The sequence below is a fragment of the Camarhynchus parvulus genome, chromosome 3 (assembly GCF_901933205.1).
Source record: "Camarhynchus parvulus chromosome 3, STF_HiC, whole genome shotgun sequence".
In the NCBI taxonomy this organism is placed as follows: Eukaryota; Metazoa; Chordata; class Aves; order Passeriformes; family Thraupidae; genus Camarhynchus; species Camarhynchus parvulus.
Window position 1 is genome coordinate 44,569,936 of NC_044573.1, and position 18,853 is coordinate 44,588,788.

The window sequence follows — 18,853 nt, forward strand, 5'->3', positions numbered from 1 at the left end:
AAACTTTCAAACCCTAGCATGGCTAAATACAAAGCTACGCTGCCATTTTTTTTTCCTTTCTGTGCCTCCATCTAGATTTATCACATAATTTAAAGCAAAAAGAAAGATACAATTTAACCACAGGAGAGCTAATAGTGTGAAAAAAAAAACCCTGATGAATTTTGTTTCCGCAGCACGATATTATCAAAGATTTAAGAAACAAATTTGCCAGCCTCGGCGAGAACTCTCTGGTAACAGCATAAATGTCTGTGTTGGTTTGCTTTTCAGTTAAAGGTTTCTTTTTCATTCATTTGAACATATTTCTCTTTTTTACCTCTTCTTTTTTAATTTATTACTCATATCCTCTATTTAGCAAGCCTTCATTTTTTAAACCTCTTCCATCTTCCAATGTATTTTTTCCGTAACTTGGATGGAAAGTTTATGGCAGCAAAGCTGTCATTCTGGCTACTTCTGCTGCAGCTGTTCCTGCTTCTAGGTCATACATGTTTTGGGCGTTGTGTTTTTGGACATGATACTAACTGATTGTGTCATGTTCCTTTTGAGTAAGCTTTTTACCACGCCATCTGATGGACTCACTGTCATAGGGCTCTATGCAACTTCCATTTTGCAACTTATACTGCTTAGTCATCCTCAATTTTCCAGCAAACTTCAATTAACCTGATGAAAGTTGAAACTCTTCTGGAATTAACTGTGCCTTTATGTTTGCTCTTTATGCTCGTTATGTTTTTGGTAGTAGTTTAAATTACAAAAAAGAAACTTCACCATTGCTCAAGCAACGCCATGCAGTATTGTTTGTTGCCGCTAGAGAATACAAAATATAAAAGCACAGTGTATTCTATCAAATATTCTGTAAGTAGGGGGGCAATCTATATTGTAATATAATGATATGTTTTGAAAAAATTCTGAGATGTTTCTTTTACTCTGGTATTCAGCAACAACTTACGACTCAAGAGTCACATACTGAGCAGTATGAAGTTATGGTCACACTATAGAAGATTATTAAGAGTATGAACTGTTGCACAAAAACACAGCACAAAAGTGCAAGTTTGATACATGCAGTATATATCATGAACATGGGCTTTGAACTAACCTAATAATTCACAATTGAGATGACTCTTTCCAGATAAACTGCTAAAAGCATATTAAAGAAAAATACCAAGTGGAGATTATTACTTGAACCTGTTAATTATTTGTCCAATAGCCTTGTATGTATTAAAATGGTTCATGATGTTGCCATAGAGCCCATATACTAAGAGAAAACCAAGAACCTTTGGAGGATTGATAGTAACTCAAATCTCATGTTAAATGACCGGAATTTTTATTCAGGAAAAAGAAATGGAAAAGCAAAAACTTCTGTATCAACAAGCCAGACTTCATGATCGGGGTGCTGCTGAGATGGTTCTGCAGACAATCAGTGCAAGTAAAGGTAAGGTTTTGGTGTGTAGATTAAATTGTAAACCTTATTTCTAATGAACTTTGAACTGATTTTATTTCTTATTGGGCACAACATGCATATGTTTGGCTCTACGATTCGCTTTCAAAATTAACTTGAAATTTCAAAATTTTTGACAGCTAATCCAGAAAAGTATAATGAATGATTTTCATGAGATTATTGTTTCTTTTGTAGTTGTAATTAATTTTTCTAGTGCTACTTTTGAGGATGTGTGATTAACTCCATAGCTTTACCAGCACTGAATGACAAAATGGCCCTTATATTCTGGAATGTGTACAGTTCTGAAGTAGATGTGGGCTTAAGTTGTTTTGTTATTTCCCATTCATCAAATAACTGCTTTATTGGTGTACTTTGATAAAACATTTCAGAAGTTTAAATGATGATTTTTTTTCCCTTAGAAACCATCTTATTCTAAGGTTTTATGCTTTCATTTTTTTCTTTTGTGATTTGTTTCCACAATAGTGATGTTTTAAAAACTCCCGATTACAAATTTTGTTTACCATAGTTAGATGCTTGGGTCACTGTCATTTTCTGAATAAACCAGAAGGAAACATCCGGATTTTCATGCAGAGGGGACATATTGTTAATTTTGAAAGCTAGTTTATCATTGTGAGCCCACCCTTAAATCAACTGTTAGATGCTCTAGTGATTGAAACATGATTTATATTCACTGAACTTAGTCATTCCTGCCTTATATTTTGCTTCTTTGGTGTGCTTTGTATGCATTACATTATGACTGTAGGCACTCATGAAGAAATTAAGGAAAAATAGGTCAGTTTTACAATTAATTGAATGGATAAAATAATTAATAAAACATTCTTATTTTTATATTATCCAAAAATATATTTTTAAATATTTTTAAGGTGAGATGGGGCCAATGGTTGCAGCTACCCTAAAGCTAGGAATTGCAATCCTAAATGGAGGAAATTCTACTGTTCAGCAGGTAAGGTACTAGTTTCTTTTACCCTTTCTAGCCAGTATAGATCTCTATACCATGGTCATTATTGCTGTAGTAGCACATTATGCAGTGTGACTCTTTGTCACACACTGTTTATCCTCTTATTCCTGTTTGCAGAACAAATCATATACAAAAGTACCTTGTTTGATGGGTATTTATTATTTGTTTACAAGGCTAAAAGATTTGTGTTGCACTTCAGGTGAAAGGGGGAAATTTTATGTTATATCATTTACTTCTGTAGGAATTCTTTGGGAAGAAGGACTTTCTTGGGAGATTGCCATTGTCCTATAGCCTGTAGAGCAAAATTGCTGACCCCAGTCTTCTCTAACTCCACAACTTCAGAAGTCCTTAGCTTATACAATGAGACTCTTGCTGATAAAAGCAGAGAAAATCCTGAATAACTAATCCATCATAAGATAATTTGATTCCCAGTGGACAAGTCTGATACGTTAAAAGAATCCTGGCACTGTTGAAGTGAAGAGGCTGATATAGGGTATGTTCAGTGTTCTGTACTAGCTGAAGATTCCTATGTTGAGAAGGGTTTATACCTGTCATTATTAAATTATTGTAGTACAGTTTAAAGAATACAGACAACTGGGAGCAATTAAGGTCCCAAGTGAAGCTGCTGAATGCAACCAAAATAATGTTCTTTTCAGGGGCTGTCATTGCTAGGAATTGACATGAAAGACTAAGGTAGTGTAGAAATTATTTGCTTAAGCCACTGTCAGTTCTTTGTGATGTTGTGATATTAAATTAGGAAAATCATGAAATTTCTAGTCCTGCAATCTATTTTTAAAAATCATTTGCTAAAGACTTAATGAATCAAAATGCAGGAAACAGTTAGTATTTTTAAATTGATAGGAATGCTACAAGTCTAAATTACATTCTTAGAACATAAAAATATCAGTAGTACAGTTAAAATTCTTGGGGTTTTAGTTGTCTCATTTATATCTGTTTCTTCTGGTGTTATGCTCAACTTTCCAATTTTCCTTTAGGTCCTAAGATCAGCTTTTAGTCTTCCTTGAGAAGAGTGGTATGGGTGGGGGGAGAGAAACAGTAGTGGTTTTTAAAAGTAATTGTTATCATCCTCCTCTGGAGTTCTTTGCTTTGATTGGTATAATGTTGTTGATTGGGGTATTCTTTTTCTGTAATCTTGGGTCTACTTGGGTTTACACTGATACGTTTTGGTAACGCTGTCTGCCTACGTGCTGCCCATTTTGGAGGTTACTTATTATCCACTTTTCCTATTATTTTTGCAAAAATAGTTTTACTTCATTCACAACATGAATTCTTGTAGCTTTCCTACTAAGACTGACCTTTAGCATTCTGGGTTTTCTTACAATGGAGAGCTCTGGTATCATCCTATCTCTTTGCTCAATAATGCATTGCATTCTAGAATCACAGTTCACTCAGTAAATTCTTGGTATTGCAACCTGTTTTCAGATAGTTATTCCACATTATAATAAAGCTAAAAAATTTTTAAAATATGTCAAATTACTGCTAACATACTATTGCAGCTAAAATAATTTAAAATAAACTGAGGTTGAGAAGAATCTTGTCTGGTGTTGAAACAATAGTGTCAACATAAATTTTTAGTCTAGTAGTAGCAAAATTGCATTTGTATTAAGCTCTAAATTCTTCTGGCTGTGTTTACTTTAGTTACTGTCTTCATTTTTCATGCTTTAGGAAGGCACAACCAAAATGTATGACCTTTTCTATAAAGTACGTGAGCATTAAATGCTGTTTTTGGTTTTGATATCTAGATTTTTCTCTGCAAGGCTCTTAAATATTAGAGATATTTTCAAACACCAACATCACTAATAGTATTGAAAATATATAGTCTTAAGTTACCTAGGTTATTACATAATAGGAATATTAACTCTCTGTGTAAATTATTTGTGTTTGCTGCAGAAAATGCTTGACTACCTCAAGGATAAAAAGGATGTGGGGTTCTTTCAGAGCCTTGCTGGTCTTATGCAGTCCTGTAGGTAAGAAAGTATCAACTTGAAAAATTTATTAATTGCATGTATATTTTATTCCATGGGATTTATAGTTCTGGAATGATCCTCTACATAGTCCTTGCAAGTAGCACTTGGGGTTTATAATGTGCTAGATTTGGGTTAAAGGACAGGATGATGCTCATGGTGTAAAAATCTTGGTTATATGGATCTACCATTGTAAGAAAGCGCTTTTCAAAAATATTTACAGAATTTGAGTCTACCTGAGATATGGCAGAAAACAACTCCAGAGTTAGGAGCATTTCTCAGAGGCAAATCTTTAACTCTGGAGGCATCTAGTAATCCTGCAGAGATCAGGTTAATGGTCAATGTTAAGTAAGCACAAAAGATTTTGGGAAACCCCAAGTTTGTTAGAATTAGTCATAGGACTTCTTAGAAGTCAGAAAAAGAAATGAAATATCTAATTTCATATTAAATTAATTAATTCTAAAAAATTGACATGAAACCAAGACTTTTTTCTTCATTCATGCTTATTTATGATTTATATTAATTTCGTATATAAATGTATGTGTTTAAATGTTTTATACATAATTTCTAAGAATAAACTATATCAGTAATTGATGTATTAGTGAACATAAAACAGGACTAAAAGGGGTCCCTGGATCAGGTGATTCAGTCTTCTTGTTATGTCCAGGGTACCACGTTATGTAATTTTTTTCTTAATTATATATTCTTTTTTCTTAATGCTGTCTGTGGGCAAGTTTCATTTTGAAATCAGTGAGGTTTCTTGCCAGCAGAGGTTCTGTCATAGTTCTATGTTAATCTAACTTTTATAACCATTTTTGCTTATGAACAAAATTATCCCTGGCCAGCTGTCATGCAAAGCCCTGAAAGGCAGAATCTCACAGGTTCACAAATGAAATATGTGAAGTATCGTCCTTCCTTCAATCTGGTTAGTTGAATACATATTCCCTTTTGGCAGCTTCAGTTTTTCAGAATGTGGAAGGAGAGAAACACTAAATGAAACTAATAATGACAGTTTCGTAATGGACCTTGCTGCTTGGTATGAACTGGGCTATAATACAAAAGTAGTCAGTAGCTTGGCTTCCTTATAGCGCCTAAAAATGAGTATGTGTATCCTAAATGCATACATTCCCCTTTTTTTTGGTCAGTCATACAGAGCTGAATTCTGTGGTCACATTCAGGGCAAAAGCAGGTTCAGGCTGTTTAGCTGAGATTTGTAGTCTCCTAACAGACACATATATCAAGCCGCAGAGATGTATCTTTTTCATACTAGTATGCTTGTAAACTTCAATAAAAGCACACATCCTTTTTAACTTCCACAAAATTAAATATTGTATTTATTTAATTAATCACAGGACAAATGTAATTTTTCTCACCGCAGTGTTCTTGACCTAAATGCATTTGAACGTCAGAACAAAGCAGAAGGCCTTGGCATGGTGACTGAAGAGGGATCAGGTACTATTGATTCAACAGAAATTATCCATGACCTTTTTGCAGTTTTTCAGAAGCAAGCTGAATTTGAAAGGACCCAAGGGAGGTTTAAGTTAGGCATAAGGAACAGGTTCTTCACCCAGAGGATGTTCGGGCACTGGAACAGGCTCTCTAGGGAAGTGGTCACAGCCCCAGCCTGGCAGAGTTCAAGCAGTGTTTGTCTGGACGATGCTCTCAGGCACATGGTGTGATTCTTGGGGTGTTCCATGTGGGGCTAGGATTTAGAATTTGAAGATGCTTATAGGTCTCTTCCAATTCAGGATAGTCTATGATTCCATGAACCTTGTAGATATATATCTAGAGGCTGAAACTAAAACAAGTTTCCTAAAAGTGATTCATATTTAATTGACACACCTAAGCCAGTCCTTGTCAACAGTAAATCATTAGCATGTGTTGAGTTTCAGAATGGTCTCAGAGGACTGTTTCTCATCATTTTGAAGAAGTGAAGACATTACATGTAAAATTGAAAACATATTCCAGTTACGAACAGCAGTGTTTATGCATGTAAAACATTTTAGAAGTCCCCATCCAGTTTCAGCATAGAATGAAATTAAAAATTCCCACCTGATTTCTTGAACTGAAAAGCACACCACTTACTTAAGCCATTAATTAAATATAAGAGATTGATGTAAATCTATCTGCTCTGTGGGAAAAAGTCTGGGAAAAGCTTTTTCTTTGAATTTTTTTTTCTATTTGTCTTTGGGGAAATATTGCAAAATTTTCACCCTACTTTTGACTTTGAACCAATTTGGGTTTCCACCCGTGGTGTTGTGTGTCAATTTCTTTCTTCTGCTTGATAATAAGTTCTACAACTCCTTTACTGTGATTGTCTGGGTACATTAAGTTTGTTCTTGCGTGCTTAATAGAGCTACAAAAGCACATTTTCTTCCCTTATCTTCAGAATTTTTTACAGTGCATTTTTATGTTTAAATCCTACAGTGACCTAACCTTTTAACATGTTTTTATCTTAAAAGCAAGGTAAAAAAGCTTGACTGTATAATCCCTATTGCATTTGAGGGATCATAATTCATACCAGCAACACTGCATATCTCATTGTCCCTTGTGCCTGTAGGTCTTTTATGCGGCCTATTTCTTTAATATTCAACTGCTTAAATAATGATTTTTCACTAACTATTAAATTTGCCTGAAGGACTTCAAGGCCAGTCAAAAATTCTGCTTCTCTGAAAGTGCTCTCACAGTTTAAATTATAGATTAAATCTTTCTAGACTTATATGAGTGCTAAAAAAGCAAACCCATGTGGATAAATTTGGTTACAAGATGGTAAATTGAGCGCTGGTACAGCTATCTGGCATATAATTTTCGGCCATTGCTCTCATGTTTTACTGAAGATTATTGTGCACAAACTTTTGTTCTTTTGGACAACATTTCTACTAGTACATAACTAAACTTACTCAAAATGTTGGATTCTGAAATGGACTCTCAAGATATTGGCTCATTATTCTTTTGACCTCTGCCTCTGTTTCTAGAAATGACTGTTTTTGTATGCAAATATAAATAAATCTTTAAATGCTGCATAATTGACTCTACTGATGTTAAGAGTATTTTTGTACTTCCTCATTTGAGGGATTTTTTTTTCATTTTCTGTTTATTTGATGTTTCTCTTTTAGTACAGAACTAATTTTGGCAAAACCAATACTAACTATATTTTGTATTTCCTAAAACAAATTCTCACCTTTTTTCTTTTTTTCCTGTTTCTTTTTCTTTGAACTAATTGTCCTGTCCTCCCTTCCTCAGTCATCACCCATGAGCGTGGTAATTATTAAAAACAACTGCCTATTCCTTATTTTCCCTGCTCTTAGCTTTGTGTCAGCATTGTACAGCTCCTGAATATCACTAGATTTTTCCCTGTAATACTGCTAAACTAGTGTAATTTTTCTGTTAATATTACAATTTTTTCATCCTAAAATTCTTGGTTTACACGTCCAAACTTCCCATTTTGGTCTTCCTCTCTTTCTCAGGATTTGCACAGTGGCTGACACAGTAGATGTAAGAGCAACAAGCTTTTTTATACTTTTCTTTACTGTTTTTTTTTTTTGTTGTTGTTTGTTTGTTTTCATTTTAGTGAGCCCAATATTTGCAATGGATGAATGTTAAGAGGAAAAAATAGTAATATATACATAACACAAAGCCTTATGCTTTAGTCCTCCTGTAGCCCTTTTGTTGTGTATTGAATGTGGCTTTATTGCTGCACTGGTTTGTGCAAGCACAGGAAATCAGTGGTGGATCCAGTGAGGATTTGAGGGTGGATAGTGAGGAGAGGACTTGCCACTGGCTAGGTTTATCTAATGCAGTCAGGAGTTGATACAAGAAAGAGGTGGTGCATTGCTCATTCAGAGGAAATCAATGCTGTTTACAGGTTTACTCTTCCTTATTCTGAAAGCTACCTGGTGTGTTATGGTTGCTATACCTCAAAGTTTCCTTACTTCAAGTAGAGGAAGAGCTTTGTAGGAGCAGTTGCCATGAGATCTTCACTGTGTGAAAAGAGAATTTAAAATACAAAATGTAAATACCAGTCAGCAGAAACAATGAACTCCAACACAGCAGATGTCTTTTCATTAGCCAACTGTTGGGGAGGAGGATGATCTGGTATTTTATTTGTTTTCTCAGTGGAAATTTTCTGTTTGGCAACTTTACAAAATTCTCCACAGGCATTAGGATAATTTTTTTTGTTTGTTTTCTTTGCTGGTGAGCAGTAGCAGTGTCAAGATACAGTAATCACTACGTCAAAGATTACTTGGCACAAAGGGATAATATTTGCAAATACCATCTTTTCCTACATATTAATATCCAGCAACTGAAAATTCGGGATAAAAGAAAACCAAATACAACCAAAAAATACTGTATTTTTCCCTTTCAAAGTTACATGATTGTTGATAATATGCTACCTTCAAATAGTAATTTTTTTTTTTTATTATGAAGCACGCCTTTTTCAGTTAATTGAAAAGTAGTTTAAGAGCTGTAGAGGTACTGGTATTAATACCTGATAGCATTAAGAAAGCCAAGCCAGTGTGTCTGTGAAGGAACTCCTGTAGTGAACAGTTTCAAAGTATCCTAGATTTTAAAGGATATCTGAGCTCTTATGTCTGCAATCCCGTAAATTACCATCTGTAAGTACAACAAAGGAAGTACCAAAGATGAGAAAGATTTTTGCACTGGATTTTATTAGTTTTATGGTTTTTTTTTTTTTTTTTTTGAGAATGATGCTTAGTCTATGAATATTTAATTAATCCTCAATTAAAAATAATTTTATTGATTCCCAAGGAAATTATGGGATGTAAAATGTGCATTTTAGCCTGTTTTTCATTTCATCTGAATCGGCTGCAGAAGCACATTCATGAGTAATTGTCATTGACTTTGCAACCTACAAGCCCCAAACTATTATTCCCAAAGTCAAAGAAAAACTGTTGAAACTTTTGGGAATAAAGTCAACCTTTCCTCACGTGCAGTTCTTGTTTCTGGTCCCATGCCAACATTAGCAATAGATAGAAAGCCCTTTGTTGAGTCAACATGGATGTGAAATTTATTGCTCTATTCCAATTGTTTCTTTGTGCTGTCCACATCGTAAGTGCCTTGTCCTGATATTCCTCTGACTGGTACTACCTTCCCTTTCCAAACCCTGGAACCCCCACTGGTAACAACATTGATGGTTCTTTAGCAAATGTGTTTCTTACTTGTTTTTGTGGTGTACTCAATGTTGTTTCTTCTGTATGTATTTTGTTTTGATTGTTCTGTTTCCTTTTCCAAAAAGGGGGGTTCAAAATCAAAGACATGTAGAAATACTTACTATTTTGCAATGTTTTTTTCATTTAACATTCATACTCCTTGCCATTTCACTGTGAGTTACAAAAATCTTGAAAGTGCAATGTTTTTCTCTTTTGGAGAGCGTTGTTTTACTTCTATGAAGTACAAGACTTAAGATGTTTGTTAAGTTTACACTTAGATTATTTTACTTTTTTCCCCCCTTTTTCAGGGAAGCTATTTTTTAATGTTCAATTTTTTAATATTTTATCATGTCTTTCCTTAATTTCTCAGTAAGTTCACAGAAGTCTTATTTTAATAAAATACCATTTTAGAATGAGATAGTAGCTCTTAAAGGACTTTTAGCAATCTGAGAGGTACATGTGATACAATAACTAGCTGTACTGTGGGTTTTCACATCAGGGCTATTTTCAGCCATTAATAATGTGGAACTAATAAATATGCTTTTGACCTTCACCAAGCTAGTTACACTTAGAGTAGATGCTTAAATTCTGTGTAATCCACTGTAGCCTGTATTGGAGACGTGTTTTCCACCTTCATAAAACTGTATTTGAATCAGTGTTTGCATTTAAAAGGGGACACAAATAACTTCAGAGAATTTCACTCACTGAGGAAACAAGTGTATTTCTTACTTGAATTAGATTGTTGAGATGTCAAAGGCATGCAACATTCACAATCCAACCCAGTACTCTCTGGGTCTTGTGAGAAGAATAAATTCATTTGCTTTATTATGGGACAGATTTGATTTTAACAGCCATCATAAAAAAGTCCTGTTCGCATTTGAAAGCTGAAAGTATTTTTATATTTCTGTAATATGTACTATTGAACCCATGTTTCTGAGCAGCAATAGAAGCCAGATCTTTTCCACTGGGGATTTAAAAAATAAAATAAAGAAAGTGGTAGAGAATCATTGAACTTTGACACATGCACTTTCAATGAAAAAAAACCCCATGTATTTAATTTTTCATTGACTTTTATTTTTGTTTCCTACACATGATAACCTCTGTTCCTGTATATCACAAACACAAACTGCCAATTTTGCAAAAGCTGCAGGCTGAAAGTCTTTGTGCGTACAGCCATACCATTTACCTACAGCATGAGCAATGGCGGCATTTTAACATCTGAGCAAGTATTTGCCAGAATATATCCAATATCAACAAAAATGAAAGAATGTTTTTTCATAACAACCTAAATAATTCTATATGTAGTGTGTATGTTTCTAAGTACATTCTTTGCAAATCTTTGTGTGAACTGGCATGAATTTGTGTGCACAGCAGCAAAGGTTGCTCTCCTGAATTTTATAGAAGGAAATGGATCTCCGTTTCAGTTCTGTAGTTGCCAGTGAGGTACCATTTGTAGTCAGTAAGTACAATCTGAAAATGAAAATTCCTGATCATACCAACATTGGTTCTTGTCTGATTTTGATCAGATGTAAAAACTGTGAAAATGAAAACCAGGATATTGTGAATCTTAGTGTGGCCAGGTGGTTTGAAATGGGGTTTTTTTGCTTCATTTTAAAATATGTAAAAATATTTTTTAAAGTAACAGGCCTTTCATCTTTTTGTGCAGTGATGCACCTAACACCTTCTGCTTTTTAAGAATTTTGCAATAACTTGTGTTCAAGTTGTGATTTATTTACAGTGGAGCTAATTAAAAGACCCTTCCAGGCCCTTCCAATAATAATAATGGAATTTATTTAATAAAAATTCATGAAGTCCAGTAATTGTACTAAAATGCAGGATCTCTATAACATTTTAACTTAAGACTTTTCTTCATGTTCTGGAATATCTTACTCCCTAAGAGCAAGAAATACAGGGGCCAAAAATATTAAACTGCAACTTTTTCTGTAGTCTTATTCCTACAAATGGCTTTGATTCAGTGGTGCCTTAATACACAAGAAATAGGTGATTGGGCCTTTCATGGGCTTGATTTTTCCAAGCAAATTTCCTGATGAGTTATTTTCTAAAGTCATTGCCATCTCAGCAGTCAAGCCACAAGCATTAAGTGTGTGATAGAGGCTTCACCAATTATTTAACTTTCTGTAATTCTTATTTTTGCATGGTTCAACAAAGCATGTGACCTCACGTGTAACTTTAGGTGTGACGGGAGTTCAGTTATATTGAAAAGAAGAAAGTAACTAACCCTGAGAAATCTTCTCTACTGTGGAATTTGGCCAGCAGCCTATGAAACTCTCTTGCAGAACTGAACCTGCATGTAACATTGAATAATATTCTTCTAGGAGCCCAGCCACCTCCTGCTTTTTACCTTATTGGGCCTATATTGCATGTATATGTTCATCAGCACTGACAGAAATAGTAATTTATTTTCCATTGTTTAATTAGCTGAAAGGGTTTTCAGTCTCCTGTGACTGAAAAACTGCGTGCCTGGTAGTTATATTTTCAGTGCAGAAAAATGTCATGGAATGTTATTCAAAGTATTTGACTCATTCTTAGAGAAACAATTGGGTATTTTTCATGACTGCCCTAAGTAATTGTCTAGAGTTAGGAGGAAAAGCATCTTATCTTTCCCTATGGTACAAGAAATTATGTTGACATATGCCTTAGGGATATATACCCTAAGTACCAAACTTTGTCTTGACAGCAACAGACGAGTATGAAATTTTGTACTATAAAATATTCACATCAGTTTTCAAAATGCTTTTGATTTCTATTCCTAGTGTACTGAAGATTCTCACTTTAAAATTCACGGTCTGTAGACTGATAAATCCATTAGCTTGAAATTATAATTGCTCATGACTTTATGTAAAGTTAAACTTCTGATCATGTCTGTTTTTACTCCAAATTGCACTAAATGCTGTTTACATTTCAGCTAGCTAGTATAAAGAATATTAACTTGATCATAGCCAAATCTAGCCCAAACAGTGATGATCTAATTATAATAAATAACATAGTAATCTGTAAATGTGGATATTGTAATTAGAATTATCTACCAGTAGAACAGCATGGAAGTAATTGTTAATTTAACTAAGGTATCTTTTTATCTATTTTTTTTTTTTAATTTTAGTGCCTTTACTCACTTTTCTGGTCTCCTATTCACACACTAAAGGTCCTGTCTTTGTAGAGCCTAAATTATATCCCCTCAAAGAAAAATTCTTTTAAACTGTTTTGCAGTTTGCTTACATTTTTATATCCCTCCTTTTTTTTCCTGTTTACAAATAGTGCTTGTTGTATATTAAAATTATGTGTATTGTTAAATAGTAGAAGTTTTCGTGACTTCCACCTTTGCATACATAGTCAAAATACTTCCCCAGTGTTCTATATGGGAATTTTCCTGACTTTTGATAGGTGGCTCTTGTTGCTTTAACACCTATAGTATTGTCCTTGTGTGTCATTTTATAAGCTGTTCTATGTTTTCCTCAGTTGTGATTGTTTTCCTGGGTGAATGGTTATTTCTTCTCTTCACATGTCCCTGTACAAAGTTAACTGTATGTATTGATGTACTTGAAATAATGATGCGTTAATTGAGGGCTTTTTAGTATACTGTTTCCTGTGGTGGGGGAAAAAAAAGGCTTGAAGCTTTATTCATTTGGATATTAGTTGTTTAACAAGAAATTAACTGAAGGGCCTAATTCAGTAAAGCATTTTGGCACTTGGTCTTAATTCATTATATATATATTGCTTTATTTTGTCAAAGGAGACACTTCTACTTGGTGTCAGCAGCAGAAAGATAATTAATCCTCAAATATTTCAGTCTAAATGGTTCTTGAGAGTGCATATAGCTGTAAATTTCATGGGTTGTTTTAGAATATTTTAAAATCAAATCGTTTATTTGAGGACTTATTTTCATAACTGATTAAATCTCATTCTATATTTTAAGTACCTTCTTTTGTGATGAATGGGAACCAAATTGATCCAGCCCTAACCTTTGTACGTGACACAGCCTCCATGCCCAGTGAAGTCAAAAAGAATGTAAATCAGGGATTATTTGTAAAATGTTGCCAAGCTCATGCTGCCATATTTATAAATCAAAAGTTAAGTTTTGTAATTGAATTTTTTTTATAACCAAATAACTATCTGCCAAGCACAAGTCATAGGTGCTTCAGATAGATTGGTGGTTATAAATTTTCTCTCCCCTTCTCTCTTTCTTAATATCAATTATGGAGATTTTCTTCAGGGGCTCTGTGATGTTAATTGACAGACTGTGATAACCTGCTTCCATCTGGCCTTTCTGCAGGAGAAAAGGTGATGCAGGATGATGAGTTCACCTGTGACCTCTTCCGCTTCCTCCAGTTGCTTTGTGAAGGACACAATTCAGGTTTGTGGGCAGGCAAAATCCAGGTGACAGTAACTGATGATAAAAGCTCTTAATTGTTGGAGGTTATGGCAGCCCTCATAGAAGATTATGAAAGGTGGAATAGCTGCTAGACTGTACACAAAGAGAAAATCTTTAAGTGGAATTAAGTTGCCAGTGTTTCTTAACAGCCCTAATTTTATAGATAAGATAATTGTTTCCAAAACAATGAGTTTTGGATCTTGACCTACTAGGAAAGTTAAATTTACATAGGAAAATATATGTGCTTTGTAACTTCTAGACATGGAAGATTCAGAGAAAAATATAAGAGGAAGTTGTATTGATTGTCCTTTGGCATGTGTCTGCTTTCTGGTGCACGCTGTTTCTCACTAATGTCAGTTTGAATTGTATGTGAAGTTACAAGGTACACAATACCTTTCTTGAAGAAGTGACATATCTTTTAAATATAGAAGAACACATTACAAGTGCATAATTTAATTTTTTTTATCATTAAGTATATTCCCATGTGTTCTCTCTGTCATTCTTAAGAAATGAAAAGAGAAAGAAAGGGTTATTTTTCCTTTTTAGGCATTAGACATATTTCTGACTTAGTTATCAGGATTTGTAAAATTATTTGATTTAATTTTACTTAACAAAATATATTCTAAGTATAATTGCATTGATATTGATGTAGTTCTAGTCATAAATAGATTAAAGTAAAACCAAGTTAGGTTTTACAGGTGAAATATATAGACAAGGTTCTGGCTTCAGAAGTTCACTGGTATGTGATCTCTGCAGTAAGATGTCAAAACTCTTACAATGATTTATTGACAAAAACAAACAAACAAACAACCCAACTAAAAAAACAAAAAACACCAAAGAAAGAGAAGAAAACCCAATCCATGTCTCTAAGCTAAACTTTTCTAGACCATCATACACCAGAATTAATTTTCAGAAGTGTTTCAAAACTTAAATAAATTTAAATTAAACTTTTATTTGAATTTTTAGATTTTCAGAATTACCTGAGAACTCAAACTGGTAACAACACAACTGTTAATATTATAATTTCTACTGTGGATTACTTATTGAGAGTTCAGGTAAGTGATTTATATACTGAGTATGTAGATGAAAATATTACTTACTTCTATACAAGTTTTATTACAGGAGCACATTTATTTGTCATCATACTTATTCTGGTCCTTGTAGCCCAAGCTGATGAGAGAGGCTGAAATTCTCTAGTGGTTGTAGTTCTTTAAGAATTGCTACTTTGTTCAGGGAGAGTGAAAGGCGGCATACGTGTGAAAGACTGGTTCCAGCCTTTATCTGCAGGAATGGGATGGAGGCTGTTAACCAAGGAGAGCAGCAGAAGATGGGGCCATGCTCAGTGGGTCCCTGAGCACAGGTGTTGACTGAAATTACCCTTGAATGAGAAGCTTTTTGTATTGCTCAAGTTCAGTTTCGGCCAGCTGCTTTTTTATCCATATTCTGATTTAGGCTGAGCACTGGCTGCTCTGTGAATGAGTGCTCATGTGCTAGACTGGAGTGAAGCATAAGAATAGCACATTTTCTAAGAAGGGAAAAAAAAAAGGAAAAGGAAAAGAAAAACTGCAGAAGGCAGTGTGTTAAAAACCTTTTCAGTAATCTATTTTTAACTATCTCTCAAATCCTTTTAATATGAAAACATTTCATTGTCACAGGACTGTAGAAATTAAAGAAAAAAATCTGTTTTATATCCAGATTGCAGCATGTGAATGGTGTGAAAACATATTTTGTTATAAATGTTCATAATTTTTAACTATAATTGTCTTCTTTCTAAAAATCACTGCACATGATGATATATTATGGTTTGGTTTTTTTTAAATATTTATCTAGTTAAGTTCCCTTTAGCCATTCATTTATTTACTCTGAGAATTCCAGACTTTGAAAATTCTTTTTCTTTTTTTTGTTTACACTGCTGCTTTTGTCAACATTCAACATTGTTTTCTATCTTTATGCACTCTGTAGAAGTTGTGGAGACAATACAATGATTTTCATTCCATTGCTTACTTTGTTGAAAATTTAATAAGCTTGCCTTTGGGGAAGATGGAGAGAGGAATCATGCACACAAAGCAACATTTGCTCCCACTATTGACTAGGTGTCAAGCAGGCAGTATAAAGAGACATTGTTTAATGAACAGCATGCAGCATGGCAGTACTACTGAGCACTCCCTTTCAGAATGCAGGTGGTTGTATTTCTAAGATCAGCTACCAAGTCATCTAATTTTAATTTCTTTTATTTTGAGGTTTGCTGTGGGGTATTTGATTATTTCCCTGTATTTGTTTTCCTATTGATTCCCTTGAGATGAAACTACAATTCTTGAAGTAGTACTTGAGAATCGCTGGGTGGTTCATTTAAAGCCTTTATAAACTAAATATATTCTAGAACTAGAACTGTCTAACACTTTTTTTCTTATATTGATGAATATCCAGTTGGATCCAGTTTGGCCACAGAATCTCTTTATGCTTCTCACAACTGTTTTTTCTTTAGGAGTCCATCAGTGATTTCTATTGGTATTACTCTGGGAAGGATGTTATTGATGAACAAGGACAACGAAATTTTTCCAAAGCCATCCAGGTTGCAAAGCAAGTTTTCAATACTCTCACAGAGTATATCCAGGTAAATTAATTTCCTCAGAATGTTATGACCTTGAAAGACAAATCATCATACATTTAGCATGAAAATATAAAGTAGCTAGCTATAACATAGAAATATAATATAGATGCATTTATTCTTCAACGTTATTTTAGTGCGGTTTGTATATGAAGCTGAAGAATGAAATATATGTATATAAATGTCACTACCCTTTAGAATTTTCTTTAGGTATTTTTTAGCACTGGGCTCTACAATATGCTGGGGGGAAAATCAGGAAACTCATTCTCTAATACCTTATGTGAATTTTTCTTTAACCTTCTCTCAGGTTTTTCCTAACTTACAGAACTACATAAAGAAGAAACGGCTTGAAGATTTGTATCCCTTCAGCACTTATTGTTTGAAGTTGCAAACAGATATGCACTTTGGGGGTCTGAATTAGTATATTGAGACTTGGCTAAAACAGACCAAGGTATTAGGCGTAATTATTAGGTTATTTTTTTTACAGTCAGTGGTGTTATTAAATACATAATTCTAGATATGTTTAATAATTCATAGGAGTTTCTAAAGGACAATCCTAAGCTATGCACTTATGTGTATTTCTTCCTCTTTTTGTTGAATTTCTTGCAAACAAACATTGGTTTTCTTTTTTCTTTTTTTTAATGTTGCCTGAACAACAGGGACCTTGTACTGGTAATCAGCAAAGTCTGGCACACAGCAGGCTGTGGGATGCTGTAGTTGGTTTCCTTCATGTGTTTGCCCACATGCAGATGAAGCTCTCTCAGGTATCTTTTTGGTTTACTTTTTCCTTTGTAAGTCACTAGCATTTTTGTACAGGAGAAACATTAATAACAAGAGTTGGTAGGAAAAATAGAAGGCAGAGATGATAGAATACAATAAAATTGAGGGAGAATATTTTAAAACTAGAATGGGTGTGAATAGCAGACCTGTAATGGGATCACTGGCCACAGGTACAAAGCAGATTAGATCAAACTGCAAACAAAGTATATCGCTGATATTTAAAAAGAACTCTCAGTTTCGGTCTTTTATACCAAAATTCTCTCACAGTGTTTTCTGCAGTTTCCTTTCATGCAGGACCCATCATGTTCATTGATGGCTCCTGCACTGAACCCTGGTTCATCATTATTAAACCCTAGTTCAACACGTCATATAAACTTTTTTCGTATAAACCTTTTTCACTCTTGTAATGAGTGAGACCTTATAATGAGTGAATTTCTTTTGGATGTGAGTGCTTATTTCATAAGCTGTAGAAAGAGTGAAGGGGACTGGCAGCAACACTTATTTAGAGTGTGAAATTGAGGTGCAAGGAATCCTATCCTTAAGCAGTGCAATTTTCAACTTCTTAAATTTTTAAAAGAATTACACATTTTAATTGAATGCACTGATTCTGATTTTTTGCATAATTTAATATGTTGAGAGAAAAATGTCATAAGCTTGTGAAAGTGTTATTTAGAAATACAGCTCTGAAGTCTCTGAGGTTTTAGATTTCATTATTTATCTTCAGAGGTGTCCATGTAAGTGTTCTTTGCATAAATTGAAGTAGTCTTGATCGAATTATTTTTCTCCCTGCCCTTGGAACTTTATGGATGAAAGTAGGCTGCTTGCTGACACTTGTGGACTTTGAGCTACAGATACACTTCTCATTCTTTATGGCTACATAGAAGTCTTCTTCCAACAAATGGCATCACAGTCAAACATGATTTTCAAGATAAATGCACTGAATTTCTCCTGAAGTGCATTTAAAAGTGCCTGTAGGTACTGTTCTGGTTTTGAAACACCATTGTTACTTAAAGAATTTTTAAGTAGTCAGTATTTGGGTAGGCCACAGTGAAGGGTATTGTGCTTCTTCCTGTTCCACTAAAGCAAACTGGAAAGAGATATTTAAGTAGTTACTGACAGTAAGGCAAACATGTGGTAGCTATGTGTTGCTTATGAAATAAGATGTGGCTATTGGCAAGATTTGCTTTTACAGTAATGACAAGTTTGTAGTCTCTGCTGTGCCCAGAGTGGCTTCACAGCATCTTTGATTACTGAATCTAGAAAATAATGATACTCATCCTGCCTCTTCAAAGATAGCCCAGCAGCTGTGCACAACAGGAGTGTGGACTTACTCCCGATGTTCTGTGGGATGACAGAAACACAGAGTACTCCCAAGTATATCATTCCAAATGTATCGTTATAAAATGATACATTTGGAATGATATACTTGGAGTTTAGTGATGGTGTCTTTCTCTTGCTTGGAGATCAAGCTTTTGGCTTTTGGAAGCTCTTTGTAGGGTCTAGCAGGA

General features: G+C 34.3%; 1 protein-coding gene across 1 annotated transcript in view; it reads left to right on the forward strand.

Annotated features, from left to right (window-relative positions):
- Positions 1-18,853, forward strand: part of RYR2 (ryanodine receptor 2) — a 380,434-nt gene that overhangs the window by 331,445 nt on the left and 30,136 nt on the right. The window contains exons 79-86 of the mRNA XM_030944688.1: positions 1,327-1,426; positions 2,317-2,396; positions 4,323-4,399; positions 5,775-5,848; positions 13,859-13,939; positions 14,924-15,012; positions 16,443-16,571; positions 17,225-17,329. Of these exons, the coding sequence (XP_030800548.1) occupies positions 1,327-1,426; positions 2,317-2,396; positions 4,323-4,399; positions 5,775-5,848; positions 13,859-13,939; positions 14,924-15,012; positions 16,443-16,571; positions 17,225-17,329 (735 nt within the window). The remainder of the gene's footprint in view (positions 1-1,326; positions 1,427-2,316; positions 2,397-4,322; positions 4,400-5,774; positions 5,849-13,858; positions 13,940-14,923; positions 15,013-16,442; positions 16,572-17,224; positions 17,330-18,853) is intronic.